Raw genomic sequence first — 20637 nt, 5'->3', positions numbered from 1 at the left:
TCAGTGCGGTGTTGTTCCCCCGCCTACAAGGCCGGGGCCACCCCTGGGACTTCCGTATGTTGTACTGCCCAAGGCCAGTCCATACATGTATTCTCCACATGGTAACTCCCTCTGGGCATGATGTGGCTTCCGCAGCGGCCCCTCTGGGGACACTTTCCCAGTGCAATAGTCTGCTGAGTGGGTCTTGCGGAACAGCAGCAGTGACTCTCCCTGCGTGAGTTTTCCTGCCCGGAACAGACGGGGTCTGAGGGGCTCTTCGCTTGGTGCTGGAAGTGGTAGTAACTGTGGCGTTTTCCAAAGGGATCCCAATTCGTCGGTGACGTCCGACATACGTCGAACGTGACCGACTGAAAGGGAACGTCTCGGTTACCTATGGAAACCCTCGTTCCCTGAAGGAGGGAACGGAGACGTACGTCCTGTCGCCACAGTTGCTATACCATCACTGCATGGCCGAGTCACTAGTTTAGTTGCTAACCTTTAAGTTTTAGTTTATTGCTTAAGTTTATTAAGTTTATTGCTAGTATCTGATTGTTTACAGTTCGATGGAAGTTACTCCCATAATTCACTAGCGTTACTGGCACTGTGTCTAATACAAAATAACACAGAATAGTGCATAAGTACGGTTGCGGTAAAGTTGGTTTTATGTTTGACATTCGTTAGACATTCGATCTTTTCTTCAGCATTATTTTGTGGATGATGTTGTATATCGTTCACAGTGCCACTCCCACCACGCGTTGCGCGTGCTGAGTGGGGCACCACAAGAAAGGGCACCGTGACGCCCAGCGGCGGGACTGCTCGTTGTAAAGCATAATATCAAAAGTTAATTGTAATATTTTTCAATGATGTGATTGTTTTAAGAATGAGAAGTGAAAAAGTCCTCACAATCCCCACTTGGGACATTCAAGTTAGGGAGTGTCTCAAAAGTGCAAAATCAACCACAAAGTTGGTTAAATATGTGCATTATTCCATTAAACACTAAAACGTGATCCTTTAACATTTGTAGTTGATGTTAGAAAAATAAAGATTAAGTATAGATAAAAAAATTTTAATTTTATATGATTTTTATATATGTTATAAATATGTAAGTAAACAATGTCTTTATGAAATAAATCTATTTAACTTTGTGGTGGTTTTATCTAAAGAGCTGAAATCACCTACAATGTATTTATATATAAATGCAGCATATGATGCACAACTTTTTGTAAAAAATAAATAAATAATAATAATAATTGTACAGTTATTAATTTTTGACACTTTCAAATCTATATAACTTCCTGGTCATGTGACCTGATGATGTCACACCAGCTGTGATATGTTCACACACACACTCTACACACATCATACACGACTTGGCTTTTGAAAATGTAATTTTGTCTATCTTTAATGAATCTTTCACATTTTCAAATCTATATAACTTCCTGGTCATGTGACCTGATGATGTCACACCAGTTTGATATGTTCACACACACTCTACACACATCATACACGACTTGGCTTTTGAAAATGTAATTTTGTCTATTTTTAATGAATTTTTGAAATATACAAATCGATATAACTTCCTGGTCATGTGACCCGCTGATGTCACACCAGCTGTGATATGTTCACACACACTCTACACATCATACACGACTTGAATTGTGAAAATGTAATTTTGTCTATTTTTAATGAATTTTTGAAATATATAAATGTATATAACTTCCTGGTCATGTGACCTGATGATGTCACACTAGCTGTGATATGTTCACACTCACTCTACACACATCATACACGACTTGAATTGTGAAAATGTCATTTTAATGCAAATGTATATCATTTCTTGGTCATGTTTCTTTGTGTGTGTGTTATTTTTTAGGCTTTTACAAGGCATTTGATACAGTGGAACATTGGTTGAGATTTCACTGTCTTTGGAAATTTGGCTTTGTTAATTGATTTTCTAATACCATTATGACACTTTATGCAAAAAATAAAAGGTCACTGAGATTACATTATTGTTTGTTCCCTAAATTTCATCTCTAAAGTGGCATCACACAGGAATTCCCAATTTCATCTGTTTTGTGTTTCCACCAATTTTCTGCTGCTTTGTAAACCCAATGTTAAACAATCCATAAGCAACTTCTCAAGAGATATTTGTCATAGCAAGTGTTTATTCTTCCAACGCTGCTTGATGCAGACTATTGTACTTATTTTGGTTCTATATTTATACTTTTCCAAATTCATTTTGTTTAAATTATAAAAATATTGTTTGGATTATTTTACATTATTTAAAAAAATCTACAATTTGGCATATTTTACCATAAAAGTTATGCTGTGCTTGCTGAGATATGGCATTTTTATTGCAAGAAGACCTCGGAAACCATTAACATTTGCAAGTAATTTGATGCTATCTTATTTGATGTACACATATCAGGCCTACATTAAAAAAAAATTGTAATAACCCAACCAGATTATTTATTACCAGTATGCTATAATGTTATTGGTAAATATTAAACATTTCTACAGCTGTTATTAAACTACTGTACAATTTGGTACTTACATGGGGTGACAGATAACAGTCCAACAGTATTACCATCAGTAATAAAACGGGGTGGAAAAAATTACCATTTCATTTTGACGCCATAGATGAGTGGCGTCCCTAAAATGTGCCTATTCCGCCTATGCCACGGGCCAGCCCTGTTCAAAAGCACTACTTGCATTTATTAATCCAGAAACAAACCAAAAAAACACCATAACATAACTTAACATAACTTAATATAACATAAAATGTCTTGACAAAAAAGTGAAGTTAAAAGGTTAGTTCACCCAAAAATGAAAATAATGCCATTTATTACTCACCCTCATGCCGTTCCACACCCATAAGACCTCCGTTCATCTTCGGAACACAAATTAAGATATTTTTGTTGAAATCCGAAGGCTCAGTGAGTCCTGCATAGGCATCAATGTAATTTACACTCTCAAGATCCATTAATGTACTAAAAACATATTTAAATCAGTCCATGTGAGTACAGTGGTTTAATATTAATATTATAAAGTGACGAGAATATTTTTTGTGCGCCAAAAAAAACTAAATAACGACTTATATAGTGATAACCGATTTCAAAACACTGCTTCATGAAGCTTCAGAGCGTAAACGAATCAGCGAGTCGATTCAGCGGTTCGGAGCACCAAAATCACGTGATTTCAGCAGTTTGGCGGTTTAACACGCAATCCAAATCAGGATTCGCCTCGCTGACTCGTTTACGCTCCGAAGCTTCATATTCTCGTTGCTTTATAATATTAATATTATACCACTGTACTCACATGGACTGATTTAAATATGTTTTTAGTACATTAATGGATCTTGAGAGAGGAAATGTCAATGCTGGCTATGCAGGCTCACTGAGCCATCGGATTTCAACAAAAATATCTTCATTTGTGTTCCGAAGATGAACGGAGGTCTTACTGGTGTGGCACGGCATGAAGGTGAGTAATAAATGACATTTTCATTTTTAGATGAACAAACCCTTTAAGATAATGACGTTCCTATCTTTATTGTATTGTTCATGCAGACTCAATGTGACAGGTGTTATAGGTGGTTTCACATTTTATGTGTAGGCCTACAGTCTTCTTAAGATGAAACAGAATGGTTCTGTTTGTTGTGCAGGATGCACTAAAAGGTAAGGGACAAACAATAGGCAAACAGTTAGCGTACATGCTAAATATATGACATGGCACATCATTTTGAGTTGCTTTGACAATTTATCCACCAAATTTCTGCTTTTCACTGATATTTATTTTTAGGCCTATAAAGATTGTTTTGTTTAGTTAATTTTTTTCTGACACAAATCTTTAACTGTTGGCTGTCATTACATTTTTTATTTATTTTTTTACCAAAAAAATTCCCAACATTTCAGTCATTTCTTTACAATTAACAATTAACATCACACACTTGCAGGTAACAGACAGGTGCGTAGAGAAGACCAAAAAACGTGTGTTTGTGTATATACAGGTGCTGGTTATATAATCAAAAAGTTTATTTATTTCACTAATTCCATTCAAAAAGTAAAACATGTATATTATATTCATTCATTACACACAGACTGATATATTTCAAATGTTTATTTATTTTAATTTTGATGATTATAACTGACATCTAAGGAAAATCCCAAATTCAGTATCTCAGAAAATTAGAATATTACTTAAGACCAATACAAAGAAAGGATTTTTAGAAATCTTGGCCAACTGAAAAGTATGAAAATGAAAAGTATGAGCATGTACAGCACTCAATACTTAGTTGGGGCTCCTTTTGCCTGAATTACTGCAGCAATGCGGCGTGGCATGGAGTCGATCAGTCTGTGGCACTGCTCAGGTCTTCAGCCTTCAGCCTTCAGCTCTTCTGCATTGTTGGGTCTGGCATATCGCATCTTCCTCTTCACAATACCCCATAGATTTTCTAATGGGTTAAGGTCAGGCGAGTTTGCTGGCTAATTAAGAACAGGGATACCATGGTCCTTAAACCAGGTACTGGTTGCTTTGGCACTGTGTGCAGGTGCCAAGTCCTGTTGGAAAATGAAATCTGCATCTCCATAAAGTTGGTCAGCAGCAGGAAGCATGAAGTGCTCAAAAACTTCCTGGTATACGGCTGCGTTGACCTTGGACCTCAGAAAACACAGTGGACCAATACCAGCAGATGACATGGCACCCCAAACCATCACTGACTGTAGAAACGTTACACTGGACCTCAAGCAACGTGGATTGTGTGCCTCTCCTCTCTTCCTCCAGACTCTAGGACCCTGATTTCCAAAGGAAATGCAAAATTTACTTTCATCAGAGAACATAACTTTGGACCACTCAGCAGCAGTCCAGTCCTTTTTGTCTTTAGCCCAGGCGAGACGCTTCTGACGCTGTCTGTTGTTCAAGAGTGGCTTGACACAAGGAATGCGACAGGTGAAACCCATGTCTTGCATACGTCTGTGCGTAGTGGTTCTAGAAGCACTGACTCCAGCTGCAGTCCACTCTTTGTGAATCTCCCCCACATTTTTGAATGGGTTTTGTTTCACAATCCTCTCCAGGGTGCGGTTATCCCTATTGCTTGTACACTTTTTTCTACCACATCTTTTCCTTCCCTTCGCCTCTCTATTAATGTGCTTGGACACAGAGCTCTGTGAACAGCCAGCCTCTTTTGCAATGACCTTTTGTGTCTTGCCCTTCTTGTGCAAGGTGTCAATGGTCGTCTTTTGGACAACTGTCAAGTCAGCAGTCTTCCCCATGATTGTGTAGCCTACAGAACTAGACTGAGAGACCATTTAAAGACCTTTACATGTTTTTAGTTAATTAGCTGATTAGAGTGTGGCACAAGGTGTCTTCAATATTGAACCTTTTCACAATATTCTAATTTTCTGAGATACTGAATTTGGGATTTTCCTTAGTTGTCAGTTATAATCATCAAAATTAAAAGAAATAAATATATCAGTCTGTGTGTAATGAATGAATATAATATATTTACAAGTTTCACTTTTTGAATGAAATTAGTGAAATAAATCAACTTTTTGATGATATTCTAATTATATGACCAGCACCTGTGTATATGGGAAGTCACTTAACAAAAAGAGAATGAAGCATTATAAAAAAAACATTGTGATATCAAAATGGTATCATGTCACATCTAATATGAATAGAGATTCCTTCTATTTATGTATTCAATGATTGTATTTGTTTGTATCATAAACCTTTTTCTTCTCTTTTTTAGAAAACATCAAAACAATGTATAGTGGAAATAGATTTTGTTTTTCTAAACAAAACATATACTGAATAAATGAAAAGTATATCCTAAACTGCTTTTAAAGTTTTACTTTTAGAAATTGTTTCCAAATATATGTCCGTTTTTAATGTATTTTAAGTTGTTATTTTTCAATCCACTTGACTTTGGTTATGGGCCCAGTAAAAAGCCATAATAATGATTAAATCACATATAAATACTAGAGTTTTCTTTATCAATTGTAAAACATTTTAATAGGGGTGTAACGGTACACGTATTCGTACCAAACCGTTTCGGTACAGGGCTTTCGGTTCGGTGCACGCGTGGTTTCCGAATACAATCTTTAACCGTTAACAGTCAGCTTGTTTTAAACGCGGAACACACTTCAATCAGAGTTCTAACACGAACATATTAAGTATTCAGTCAATTTTATCACGAAATTCAAACGATAAATGCCGTTTTGATGCTCTTTAATGTGGCGTGACTGATCACTTATCACATTTCAAGCGCTAACACCCACATGCGTGAACGCGATCATCTGTGAACGCGATCGATCATCTCTTCCTAAAGAATAAACATGAATGAACATCTGAAGGTAAGTTGAAGATACATTACACTTTACTGTCACGTATCTTATGTGGTGTAATTGCTTAATTAGTGTTTCAACGGCGGAAAGACCTCAGTATAACTGTTTGTAAACTAAACAATGTCATGAAGCATCACTTTTACCTCAGGCAGTCATTCAGTGTCCACACGCAGAATTTGATTCACTAGAGAAATCAACTCTTTCACTAAATATATGCACTATATTAGCCTATATTATATTCATTATATTCTACTGAACCTGTTAGTGATGTCTTGATTATTTTCATGCATGTTTAAATAAACCTGTCATGAAAATGACAGCCACTGTGTAAATGATTATATTTCAACAACGAATTGGAGAAAAACTATTTTATAATTAGATTTAGAAGTTATTGCAAAAACTGCCTTATGTGAAGTTTACATGTTTGCGTACTATGTTATTTGAGTGCTGATTATTATACCTAAAAATAAATAGCAACTCTGGGCTCTGTTGTTAACCTTTAATATTAATGTGCAAGTAAGGGCTCCCTATATAGTTTACAGCAATATCTTCAATACACTTTTAGTTATAATTTAATTAATTTAAGGACAGACACTTTTTTTTCAGTAAACCAATAAAAATAAATAAAAAGCCTTTTTGTGAAACTCCTGTACCGAACCCGTACCGAACTGTGACTTCAAAACCGAGGTACGTACCGAACCGTCAGTTTTGTGTACCGTTACACCTCTACATTTTAAAGGGATAGTTCACCCAAAAATGAAAATTCTGTCATCATTTACTCACCCTCAAGTTGTTCCAAACCTGTATGAGTTTCTTTGTACTGTTGAACACCGCTCTGTCTTTAATAAGTGTAGGCCTATACTCAATATAAATTATTTTAAATGAAAACTCCTTTACTTTGTTTGTAATAGATTATTTATGAGGTGTCATCTATAATTTATTCCAATTGAACTGTTTCTTGAACAGAAAGTTCAATGTATTTGTAACAGCAAGAGTATATTTTGTTTGAACAATACTATTCAGCCTGAAATGGGAAGTAGCTCATCAAATGTCTCTAATCCAATAAGCCTCAAAAGTTCTCTGGAAATGACATACAATTATATCTTGACTAAGTATTGGTCAATTTCATAAAACTTAAAATACCATCATCTTTAATAAATTCCTCAACCAAAAGTTCCAAACCAATTGTTATTAAAAAACAGTTTTGTTTCTAACCTTGATTTATGTATTATTCCAAATTGTGCACTAATCCTTGTGGAGAAATAAATTATTTTTGTATAGGGTTGGGCATCGAGAACCGGTTCCAACTCGGAACCGTTTAAAAAATAACGATGCCATTGGAATCGTTTAGAAAATTTGTTTTCAATTCCGATCATCGGTTCCAAATGCGCAAGTTTTGGATTCCTTATTGACCATCGGATTTGCGGAAGTGCTTGCCGCACCCATTTGTTCTGTTGCAGCTATGGAGCACGGTAAGCGGCGCTCAAAAGTGTGGCTTGAAGTAAATATTTTAGACAGAATTTGGCTGACAAAATGTTTGGGAATCCCTGGCCTACAATTTTCAGAAATTATGATGAAATGGTATAGGGACGGGCGATATGTACTTAAAAATTGATCCCGATATTTTCTAGTATTTATTGCGATAACGATATCAATGACGATAAATGTAGTATCATTCCCCATGTTTTTGGATACAAGTGAGATGCTGCATGCAGACTCAGAAAAACAAACCATGATCTTAAGTAAAAAGTACCTGTCATCAAATAGGCTCCTATAATACATAATATATATAAAAAAAATGTAATGTAAAATTCCATACCAGCCTTTTCAGAAATGAAAAAGTTACAGATATAATTGTCTTCTGTAAAAGTGCAGGTAATGTTTAAATAGTGCAACTGTGCTGAAAAACATCACACAATACAAACAATAATAATTCAAATCAATGACAAGTTTTAAATGTAAACCGATTCTGTATTTATTCATACACTCATGGTGCAAACAGTGGTAAAAATAGCAGAAACAGCTAAAGTAATAATCCCAACCATGTCTTCAGATTACAAAAAGTTACAAATAATGATTTAATGATAGAACTTCAGTAATTTGAGTTGATAAAATAATATTACCACGAATTCTTCAACTAATAAAAATAAACTGCACTAAGGATTAATGAGCTTCTGGGTTCATGGATATTAATCACATTGTCAGCGCTCATTCAAACTGATTTGCTGAAATCGAAATAGCACAGTAATAGGTGCACGCCAGCCAGGGGCGTCGCACCCGTGGGCACACCCACACTTTTCCCGGTGAGAGGGTTCAACACCCACACTTTTTCTGCAGTTTTCCCGCAGTTTTGCACAAACGCTGGGATGCCACAATTCTCATTATAATATTGAACCGTTCGGTACAGCATTCACGGTTCAATAAGCGCTTGTGAATTGCGTTGTTTTTTTTCTTTTGTTTTTGCAGTGCCTGTGAGTCTACGCGCTGATATGAGCAAATATCCAATCACTATACACAGTGCTAGACACGCTTGCAATGCTGGTGTCAGAGAGTTATACTCACAGAACACTAGTTATTTACAATCACGAAAGTTCATTATTTGCATGCGTTTTAAAGCCTGCCGGTTATTCGCATGCTTATACACCGTTTTAAGGCGCAGAGCGCGCGCACTAAACGCCTGTTAAACACGTGATTACTGGACTAAGTAGTCTTACTGTGCTAATACTGTCAAATACACACAAGTTTAACATAAACACAGTCGGTTATGTGCAATGTGAAAGTACATTTGCGTGTGTCTGTATATTAGATGCACGTCTTAAATTGACAGCAGTGCAGCCTATATAGGGAGTGCAGAATTATTAGGCACGTTGATTTTCTGATCATATTTTTTTTCCAGGCACATTTGACCAATTCCAAACCACAGTAATCCTAATAACTACTATTAATTTAGTATTTAATAATGTATAAGTGATATATAATTGTTCATGAAGGCTGGAAATGAAAAACACCTTATATTCAGGTGTGCAGAATTATTAGGCATGTTTTCTTTTACAGATAAATTGAGCCAAAAAAGAGATTTAACTCAGACTGAAAAGTCAAAAAGTATTAAATGCCCATGAGAAGGATGCAATACTAATGCAATACTAGACATTGCAGTTAAGACGTGACCATTGGACAGTGAAATGCTCGTTGGGTCAGCAGGGTCAGACAAAAACATGTGGCGGAGAAAAGACACCTATTAACCGCAAAAGAATTAAGAATTAAGGTGAAGAATTAAGGGTGAAACCATCAGGAACCCTTTAGTCTCCAGCGCCACCATTTTCCAAAGCTGCAACCTACCTGGAGTCTCCAGAAGTGAAGGTGTCAGGATCTCAGAGACTTCAGTTAGGTAAAGAATCCTAAAAAATGACCCCCACTAAATAAGAATCATAAGCTGAAGTGTTGTAAAATACATGAAGCCTGCTTTTTTCTAGGCTTTATAGGTTTTATAGGTTGAGAATGACTCTTGAAGGACCAGCACCACATCCTCTAGTACCACTGTTTGAAGAATTCATCTTCCAGAATCTGGCAGTACGTTTTGGGAGTTCATTTTAGTCCATCCTGAAGTCCGTTTTGCAGAGATGGACTAAAAATGAACTCCCAAAACGTACTGCCAGATTCTGGAAGATGAATTCTTCAAACAGTGGTACTAGAGGATGTGGTGCTGGTCCTTCAAGAGTCCCTCTCAACCTATCTGTCCATAAAGCCTAGGCATTTAATACTTTTTGACTTTTCAGTCTGAGTTAAATCTCTTTTTTGGCTCAATTTATCTGTAAAAGAAAACATGCCTAATAATTCTGCACACCTGAATATAAGGTGATTTTCATTTCCAGCCTTCATGAACAATTATATCACTTATACATTATTAAATACTAAATCAATAGTAGTTATTAGGATTACTGTGGTTTGGAATTGGTCAAATGTGCCTGGAAAAAAAATATGATCAGAAAATCAACGTGCCTAATAATTCTGCACTCCCTGTATAGTGAACACGCTGTCCTTAAAGGGACAGTTGACCTCTAAAATGATGTCATTATTTACTCACTCTACTGTTGTTCCAAACCTGTATTCATTTCTTCTGTTGAACACAGACAGCTGATGGTAGCCATTGGCTTCCATATCATTTCCTACTATGGGGACTTTAATGTTAATAAAACTACAAAAGACATAGAAAAGCACTCTCTGTTCTTGACTGAAAAACATTAAAGGTCCCGTTTTTCGTGTTTTTTTTAAGCTTTGATTGTGTTTAAAGTGTGCAATATAACATGTGTTCATGTTTTGCGTGTAAAAAAACACAGTATTTTTCACACAATTTACTTATCTGTGTACCGCTGTTTCCACTGTCCTAAAAACGGCTTGAAAGATTACCCTGTTCTATGAAGTCCCTCCTTTAGAAATACGTAACGAGTTCTGATTGTGCCAGCGGTTCCCGTGTTGTGATTCGACAGCAGCTTAGCGCACGCAGAGCACGTTACCGGAAAGGTCACGCCTCTCACCATAACGGGGATGCATCATAGGGATGCATGCGCTCAATGATCTCTAAGTACAGCGTCCCTGGGAAAGCCAAACAAAGGTGACTTGACTCCGGGATGAAAATAACAGCGTCTCGACGACATGGCAACAAACAAACTATACGAACGCAACCGAACGCAACACTTCCTATTCTCCACGCGGGAGCAACAAGACCACGCCCCCTTTTTCGCGCGTTCTTGTGGGCGGAGGTTAGTCGACATACTGCTCTACTGACGTAATTAAAGCAGGATGTACCAGGATGTAGTCCTAACCAGCCGTTCGCTGTAGGCTTTGAAAGGGAACTTCTGTTAAATAAAATATCTCGCTTGGCATTGAACTTTGAGCTTTATAATTTTACAGGTATTATAAATGCTCTAACAGCAACATTACACACTAACTAAAGTTTGAAAAATGGGATCACGAAGAACAGGACCTTTAATACAGTAGCTTTAATAAGAATCAGTGTGAAGTCTATGTAGTGTTTTATTTTTACATTTATTCATTAAATTTCATACTTAAATGCTGCTGTACAGCTTTGAGCTGCCAGTGTAAATATTGATATATATATATTATATTATACTATACACTAGGAATGTGTACAAGGTTTTTTTAAGTAAAGTTTTAAGTTTAAATAAGGTTTTTCAAGTCTTTTAAGTAAAATAAAAAATTAGCATTTTTTCTGTCCCCATCACCTAAGAATAGAATAACAAAAAAATGATGTGACTAGCCATCAGAACCGAACACCGTGGTTAAAAAAAACCGAGGTATGTATAATATATATTATATATCTCGTATGTTATACCTTTTGTACCCTTCTGTCATGGTATTCATCGTTTTTATTGTTAACAAAAAAACCACATCCATCCCCCACACTTTTGAAAAGCTTGCTACGCCTCTGACGCCAGCCAATGAGATTCCTGTTTGTGCATTCGTTTCTTCCTGTTCATGAAAGGCTGAATAATTCCAAATAAACGCCATTATTTTACAGGAAAATACAACAAAGGATATTGTTTACATGTAGCACGTCAATTCTGTGTTGTGTAAGACTCTCTCGCTCTCTCTTTGAGTGTGTGTGAAACACTGAGCTCTCTCAGTCGCGCGCCTAACACTAGTGTTTGTTCAATGTGAGTCAAATGCACAGCGCATTCATTGAAATTAACTGAAATAGTGTGCTTTACCGATCGATTGAGACAGAGCGAATCTTTTAAGCGCTCAGTCCAAGTGCTCAGCGCGTGAAAATACATCTGTATGTACAGATTCAGATTGCCCTCAGGTGCCCCTCGTTTAGCTATGAACTCTTCCGCAGCTTCCGCCATAGTTGTTTTCGCTCTGCACGTGAGATGCGGATTCAGTGCCGCCGCTCCCATCACGCGCTGCGCGTAGGACACCGAGTGCTGCGAGGGGCACCACAAAAAAATTCTCTCTCCAACCCCCATTCAGCTATACAAAGTAACGAACACTGCCACTGCAGCCATCGGCCATCATAAAGTAATAACGCTTAGGGCATCAACACGGGCAGCGGCAGCACTGTGCGGATGGATCGCGCCATCAACTAGGCTTTATCGTTATTATCGCGGGAAGACAAATTCTTATCGTGGGGAGAATTTTTACCGGTATCGCAAACGATAAGATATCGCCCATCCCTATATCATCGTATGTATACTTTGAATAATATTAAACGCGATTAACACAACATTATGGGTTGTTAAATTTTAGATGATTTCACACACCATATAAAACACATGATATGAAAGGAAGTTATTTTTCAGTGCAACATATAGTCAAAGAACAGACATGAGATATTCTTTATTATAACCTGTGTGTGTGTGTGTGTGTGTGTGTGTGTGTGTGTGTGTGTGTGTGTGTGTGTGTGTGTGTGTGTGTGTGTGTGTGTGTGTGTGTGTGTGTGTGTGTGTGTGAGAGAGAGAGAGAGAGAGAGAGAGAGAGAGAACTATGAAAACTATTTATTAATGTAATATTTATTATATTATTAGTTCTTTATCTTAGATTCTCTAAACTGTATTTGACTGTTAACTAGGCTAAATACAATAGAGAAAAACATGATGTGCTCTTTTGAGGTCCACTTAAAAGGACTGGTTGTTCAAAAATAACAATTCTGAAGCCCTCATCTCATTTCAAAGTTGTATGACTCATGCATATTTTGAAAAAAAGTCAGTGTATTTGCATGGGCGTCAGTTTGGTTTGAAATGTGCTGGGGACAGAGACGCATTCAGAAGTGCATTTTCAGAAGTGCTGGGTACATTTTTTTTCTCTTTCGCGCAGGTCATGTTTTGAAAGACTATGTCCTGCAGCTTACTAATGTAAATAAATAAAAATGTCAGATGAGAGACATATTGCGGGTCTTATAGCCTATCTTACTCATGCCGACGAAAGCGCCCCGCGAATTCTTTAATATTTTTAATTTTTGCAATTTTTTTTACCACTTCATTATCAGAGTCCCACTGGAGCCCGTGTTTTTTTATCCTCCCTATTACACATTAGTTACAGCCATTAAAATAGTTCCGTTTTGTTTTTAATGTCAAAGTAGATATATTTCGTTTTGTTTCTTTATTAAGTTAATTTAGAAAAATGTTTAAAGCATTTAATGTTTGTTAAACTAAAGTTTTTGCTTTTTAAAGTGACGACCAAGCGGCCAGCGGCCGACAGTGAGTTAACCCAACACTTTAGCCTCTGAAATCAACACTTGACTTGTCTTGCTTATTAAATCCATAAAAAACACTTAAAGCATCGTTTAAACGTTTAGCCTATTATCACCACCATCACAGTAAAAAGGCATTTTTGACAAGATGAGGCAGGCAGATCGCAACGGCGCGCGCAAACAAAACGGGCTACACAATCTAAACAAATAATTAAAAATAAAAAACATGCTGGTTGTCTTACCTTAGGCTACACCTCTCCGCGAAATGAATATATATCCGATCTTCAATTCCCGTGCTATATGCACATTTAACGGAGTTCATGTCAACGAAATCAACCGATATGAGTATTTTATTCATCAGCTCTTTTCAACATCAAAGACCGCATTATGAGAACGAGCGACCTAAACACTGGTAAGAGCATTTAGTCTCATTAATTTTAATGAAGATGATTGTGCTTTTGAGCATCTAAAACTTAGCTTATTTTCAGTTTCACTTGTGGCAGTTTGCGTGTTGGCTTGCTTTACTCATTTGCGGCGATGCGTGTTGCATAGTGCCGTCCTAGAGCCTAAAAAAGCCCGAAGCCCGGCCCACGTCTGAGGTAGGCTATGACTGGAAAATTGGCCCGAAGCCCGGCAGAAATGTAGGGCTCTACTTTGAGTAAGGCTGAAAGCGTCTTTCTTTTTAATACATTTCTTGAATGTCTCAATTAGGCTACAGTAGGCCTAGCCTATAGATAATTATGATATTTGTGGCTGCACCGGGGTCCGTCATTACGCTAAATCATGAGCGGTCCATGGCACCTGCTACCCATGGCTGTTAAGAACTGTAGGCTATAGGCTACATCAATCCATTACAACAATTTCGTGTTATGGGCACTGCCACTGATACAGGCAGCGGAAGAGCCTATTTTACGGAGCTTGCTTCTGCTTTTCAAACGTTTTTACAACAAAAGATGTCGTTAAAACGACATAAGATATCGTTATTATGAGAAAAGATGTAGTTAAAACGACATAAGATATCGTTATTACGACACAATTGAGTGGAAAAAATAATATGTGTGTCAGCAATGCTTCACCGCAAAATTGAACTCGAGGTTTAAAAAAAAAAAGTGGTGGGTACAAAAGGACTCATGACGAAATCTGGTGGGTACGCGTCCCCCCCGAAATCGACGCCTATGTGTATTTGTATACAATAGAAGTCAATGGACACCAGTATTGTTCTACTGGTTCCCAATGTTCTTCAGAATATCTTCACACAGTGAGTAAATGTTGACAGAAGTTTCATTTTTGGATGGACTATTACTTTAATCGATTAGTACTTGGAGTATTTGATTTCCAAATAGGTGTATGTGTTGTTCTGTTAAAGCCTTAAAGTCCCTGTAAAGTCAAAACTAAACATGTGTTCTGAGTTTCTCACACCACAGATAAATGTGTTATTAACCACCCAGCCAAATTTGAATCATTAAAAAATCCGCCAAGTACATAAAATAGCTTTTCAAAAACTTGAAAAAATTAGCAGCATTCTCTGCTCTCAAACGCTGGGGGTGTGTCCGCTGTCGGCGCCGAAACCACGCCCACTCGCGGAAAAGCTGCAGTAGCAAGATGGCTGTTCACAAAATTAATCCACCTCTTCTTGATCATCGTGTTTGTTTTGTAAGCTGTTTTGTAAGTTGTAGACTATAGTAACTAATAGTACTGACAGTGACTCGCGATCGAGCGGGCAAACTGATGCGAATGTGCTCTAGTTATGATCGTGTTAGGGGAGGAGCCAGGCTCGGTGGCTCCAGTGCGTCATCGAGCCACCGATTTAGCCCCGCCCAGAAAATCCTGAACACAGCAACGGTGAAAAACTGTTTAACGGTCTAACTTCTGAATTCAGTACTACATAGTTCAAAGTCTTTGTAATTTGTTTCAGCAATACATTTCTAACATTTATAATGTGTTTAGAAAAAAATCTCAGAATTGCCTTTACAGGGACTTTAAAATATGTGACAGATACAAGTAAATGAATGAAATAAAAAGAGTAAAAAACTGTAGGCTATTAGCCTGGACGAGCATAGGTTATTTCGTTCATTGTTTGCTCTGTGTCCTTACCTATTTATCTGAATGCCTGTAATCAATCAGGCAAAACAACGATTTATCATATTACACAAACTATTCATTGTTTTGAAAATGTGAACTGTCGCAGTTAATGAGGAGCGTGCACTAATATTTTCAGTTCCATTCGTTTGCGTGTTGTCTCAAGGCCACGCCCACAACAAGGGAAATCTTATGAATATTGATGTTTATTCCACCCACTGGAACAGTTTTTCACAGGACCTGAATATAACACAACACCGGCACTCATGCCTACTATAACTCGCACTGTTGTCATGACACCCAGGATAAGCACACACACGCACCATTTTGAGAAATCAGGCTCAATAGAAAAAAACGCGACTCTCGTCTTTTCTATAACGTATGTGTGATAAGAAATAATACTAATAATAAAACCTCCTATCCGGTTAAGTCTGACGTCACGCGGCAACGCTTCCGGGTCCAAGCGCTCCATCTCATACCACAAGAAAAACAACAAACGGTGCTAATATACACACACAATGTGGTGTAATACTACAAAAATATATATATAATCATAACCTTTATCTCCATACACAAATTCCAGATGGCCAGAGAGTGATTCATCTTTTATAAATCGATAAAATATTAATGTCTGTGATGCTGTGAGCACAGAGCCTGTTGTGTAGACTGTAATTATTTAAAATGTTTAACTTTTTAAAATGTTTGATGTTTAATATGAATAGCGCTCATAAACGGCCGTCGATGGCATTCTCAAGTGAAACGAGTTGAGGCTTGGGCCCAGAAACTACGTTCTGTATGTCACGACTTAATAAGCGGTTGTCATGACAACATTGCGTGAGTCTACTGACAGCTTGGAGTGCGCACACACAGGTATGGGGCGCCGTTTGTAAAGCGACTCACGCTGAAAATAACAGCAACATTTTGACACATTTAGCTTCAAACAATGTTTAAAAAACTGGTATGAATTTTTGGCGGTCACTTTTTTAGCACATTTACAACAATATTTATCAACTTAGAGATATTTTAAATAGTTAAATCTAAATGTTAAATCTAAATGTTAAATCTAAATGTTAAATCTAAATGCTAAATCTAAATCTAAATGTTAAATCTAAATCTAAATGTTAAATCTAAATCTAAATGTTGAATCTAAATCTAAATGCTAAATCTAAATGTTAAATCTAAACGTTAAATCTAAATGTTACATCTAAATCTAAATGTAAAATCTAAATGTAAAATCTAAATGTTAAATCTAAATGTTAAATCTAAATACAAAATCTAAATCTAAATCTAAATGTTAAATCTAAATGTTAAATCTAAATATAAATGTTGAATCTAAATGTTTCGGGTGAAACTAAATATTTAACTAATATGCAAATTCAGAATGCAGATAACCGGTTTTAACATTTAGATTTAACATTTAGATTTGACATTTAGATTTAGATGTAACATTTAGATTTAACGTTTAGATTTAACATTTAGATTTAGCATTTAGATTTAGATTTAACATTTAGATTTAGATTTAACATTTAGATTTAGATTTAGCATTTAGATTTAACATTTAGATTTAGATTTAACATTTAGATTTAGATTTAACATTTAGATTTAGATTTAACATTTAGATATAACATTTAGATTTAGATTTAACATTTAGATTTAGATTTAACATTTAGATTTAACATTTAACATTTAGATTTAACTATTTAAAATATCTCTAAGTTGACAAATATTGTTGTAAATGTGCTAAAAAAGTGACCGCCAAAAATTCATACCAGTTTTTTAAACATTGTTTGAAGCTAAATGTGTCAAAATGTTGCTGTTATTTTCACCGTGAGCCGCTGTTACAAACGGCGCCCCATACACAGGAACGTGCGCATTTGAACAACAGCAGGGAGAGTAAAAGATGGCTTTATTTTCATTTCAGGGTGAACTAATGTTATCCCTTTAACGTTACCTCGTCACAATCAGGTAAGTGATTGTAGTGTAATAACAAAGCCCTTGACCAAATTGCTAATTGTGGTGAACAACAATGTTACTGAATTTTTTTTTTCCCCTCGTAGATAAATGTAGCGTTACGCAAATTGCCCACGCTAGTAGCAGTCTTAATATGATTGCTGCTAATGCTATTGCTAAACCGGTGGAGACTCGGTGTGAAACTCCATTCACCTTTGCAGCAAAGCAGGGGAAAATGCCAGCGGAGAAAGTCCCAAAACTAAAACTCATTATTGAATAAAAATAAAATTTTCCTCTGTGAAATGAGCCTGTGACATAATTTGACTCCACCCCTCAAAGAATCGGAATCGAGAATCGAAAAGAACCGGAATCGAAAGTAAGAATCGGAATCAGAATCATTCAAATCGAAACGATGCCCAACCCTATTCTTGTACATGAAAGTAAAAACTATTTATGAAAGTTTACAAGTATAATTGGTGTGTTATTAACATCAAAATGTCATTTTAGTAAAAACTTTGGTGCCTTTTTGAAATATAAAATTTGGTTTTATATACAGTAAGATATGTAACTACTTATTTCCCTGTAATACTACATAACGGTGACTTTACAAGATCCTAAGAGCATTAGTTGACATTTGTTAATATTTAAAGAGACCAGAAAAAAAACAGAAAAATAATTCAAACTCTTGATTGTTTAAATTCTGTATGGTTTTTTTTTTTAAATAAAGAGATGTGTCATGAGCTGATTGTGCGCAGTCTGCGCACTAAATGTCTTTATTCTATATGAAAATCCCACAAAACAAGTCTTTCTTAATGTCACATTACTTGTGAAATTAACCAAATGAATAATGGAGTAATTTGACAGCTTTGTCAAATTCCTCTTTTCATAACAAATATATGAGTGTTTCCATAAGGCAAATTTACCAGGAAGTTATATCAATCTGTACATTTAAAAAAATCATTAAAAATAGACAAAATGACATTTTCAAAATCCAAGTCGTGTATGATGTGTGTAGAGTGTGTGTGAACATATCACAGCTGGTGTGACATCATCAGGTCACATGACCAGGAAGTTATATAGATTTGAAGAATTCATTAAAAATAGACCAAATTAAATTTTCACAATTCAAGTCGTGTATGATGTGTGTAGAGTGTGTGTGAACATATTATTTGCCATGACAACACCTGTTTCTATCAGTTTCTATTCTAAATAAAATGTTGGATTACAATGTAATAACAATGTACCAATGTATCTCCCATTGCATATCATGCATATCCCATTCACAGCTTAAAATGTTCAACTAAAAAAAGGTTTCCCACTATTTCACATCTTTACATTTTATGCAAAGCATGTATGGTTTGCAATCTTTGCATGGTTTCGCATCTTGGAATGCATATGTGTGTGTGTGTGTGTGTGTGTGTGTGTGTGTGTGGACTGGTAATCCCAACGTTATGGGGACAAAATTTCCCCACAAAGATGGCAATATCCAAAATCCTCGTCCTTGTGGGGACATTTGCTGGTCCCCATGAGGAAAACATCTTATAAATCAGACCAAGTGATGTTTTTTGAAAATGTAAAAATGCAGAATGTCTCCTGTGATGGGTAGGTTTAGGGGCAGGGTAGGGGGATAGAATATACGGTATGTACGGTATAAAAACCATTACGCCTATGGAAAGTCCCCATAAAACATGAAAACCCAACATGTGTGTGTGTGTGTGTGTGTGTGTGTGTGTGTGCGCGCGCACTTTTGAGACAGTCCCACTGATCTATAAACATCATTTATATAGATCAATGGACAGTCCCTTAATTTTCTCTGCGACTGTCTAACGGATGTCCAACATAAAACTTTACAGCAACATAAGTACGCGAATTGGGACGCCCCGAGTGTAAAAACTGAAACTAAATCGTAATTTAGACAAACAGACAGACATACACTCACCTCGGACATGTTCACAGATCATAAGAAAAGGAAGGAGAGCAACACTGAGGCACAGCTTCTTGCATCCCATGTTGTTTACGTCGGTGAATGTCAGCTCTAATCTAGGCCAATGTTATTTGTTTTCTGCACCAAATAAAAATAAAAGAAATGGCGTAAAGAAATTAACTTTTAAAATACTTACTTTTGAATAATCTGAAGTTAACACTAGCATTCTGTACAACGAAACAGAAAAGGTTTTAATTATTAATGTCATTTTATTAAAAGACAACATGCACATGCTGTGAACGAATGCATAAAACTAGTTTTAGTTAACTAACCAAGACTCATTCGACTGTTTATAGTCTAGTCACACAAAAAAAGAATGTGGTAACGCAGAGGAAGGGAGTGTTGACCACTGCGCTTCCGTCCTCTTTTGTTCCGTTTTAAATAGTCCATAGCCAAACCAGTAATCTAACCCGACACACAAAACAACAAATCATTTTACACAAATCAAATTGTGTGATAAATAATTTCAGTCAAATTAGTTATTGTTCATTATTAGGCTAACTTACATATTTTCAAGCGAGGACATTGTGGTAGGAATATGCCTAAATTAGCAACGCAGAGAAGCGGAAATTAATCTTTTTTTTAAGCAGCCTTACCTTTTGGTGTTTATGAGATTTTTCAGTGTTAGATTCTGAATGTCCGTTTCCCTTTACGAAATCATACTGAAAGTCTTGCGTAGTTGCGAATTACCATGCGTACCACCAGAACGAAACAGAACTAACGTGAGCAAGAAGCGAAACTGGATGTACGGGAAGCCAAAAGGCTCAAAAAGTACTGACTTTTCAAAACTTTTTTTAGAATCGAGGTTTACAGCTGCCAATTCAATCCAGCTTATTTCTTGTCAACTTTAAAAATGTATTACCGATTTCAATGTAATGTTTATTAAGGCTTTGGTTACAGTCACTGGCGTTTAATGTCACATTTTATAGGCTATTTTGAAATAAATAAAGACATAGCCTACTGCTTGTTTTCAGACACTTATTTTCAAGTAGTGATTTTCAGGTGTAACAGTTTACCCAAAGTGAAAAAAAAACTCAAACAAAGGCGTCATAATTAAGTCATTTATTGCAAGAAGCACATTTGTATTCATCCTG

General features: G+C 36.4%; 1 protein-coding gene across 2 annotated transcripts in view; it reads right to left on the bottom strand.

Moving 5' to 3' along the window:
* The window catches only part of LOC307118052 (C4b-binding protein alpha chain-like), an 82534-nt gene extending 62244 nt beyond the window's left edge, over nt 1-20290 (bottom strand). For both annotated transcript variants that reach the window (XR_013815494.1, XM_079803394.1), the window contains exons 1-2: nt 20140-20290; nt 19499-19621 (exon numbers count right to left, since the gene is read on the bottom strand). Coding sequence is in view for 1 of the 2 variants with exons in the window: in XM_079803394.1 (XP_079659520.1) it covers nt 19499-19568 (70 nt within the window). In the remaining variant the exon portion in view is untranslated. The remainder of the gene's footprint in view (nt 1-19498; nt 19622-20139) is intronic.
* Between the last annotated feature and the right edge of the window lie 347 nt (nt 20291-20637).

This window comes from Gobio gobio (assembly GCF_949357685.1).
Source record: "Gobio gobio genome assembly, chromosome: 21".
NCBI classification, from domain to species: Eukaryota; Metazoa; Chordata; class Actinopteri; order Cypriniformes; family Gobionidae; genus Gobio; species Gobio gobio.
The sequence above is the reverse complement of the archived record's forward strand: the minus strand, read 5'-3'. Positions and strand labels throughout refer to the sequence as shown.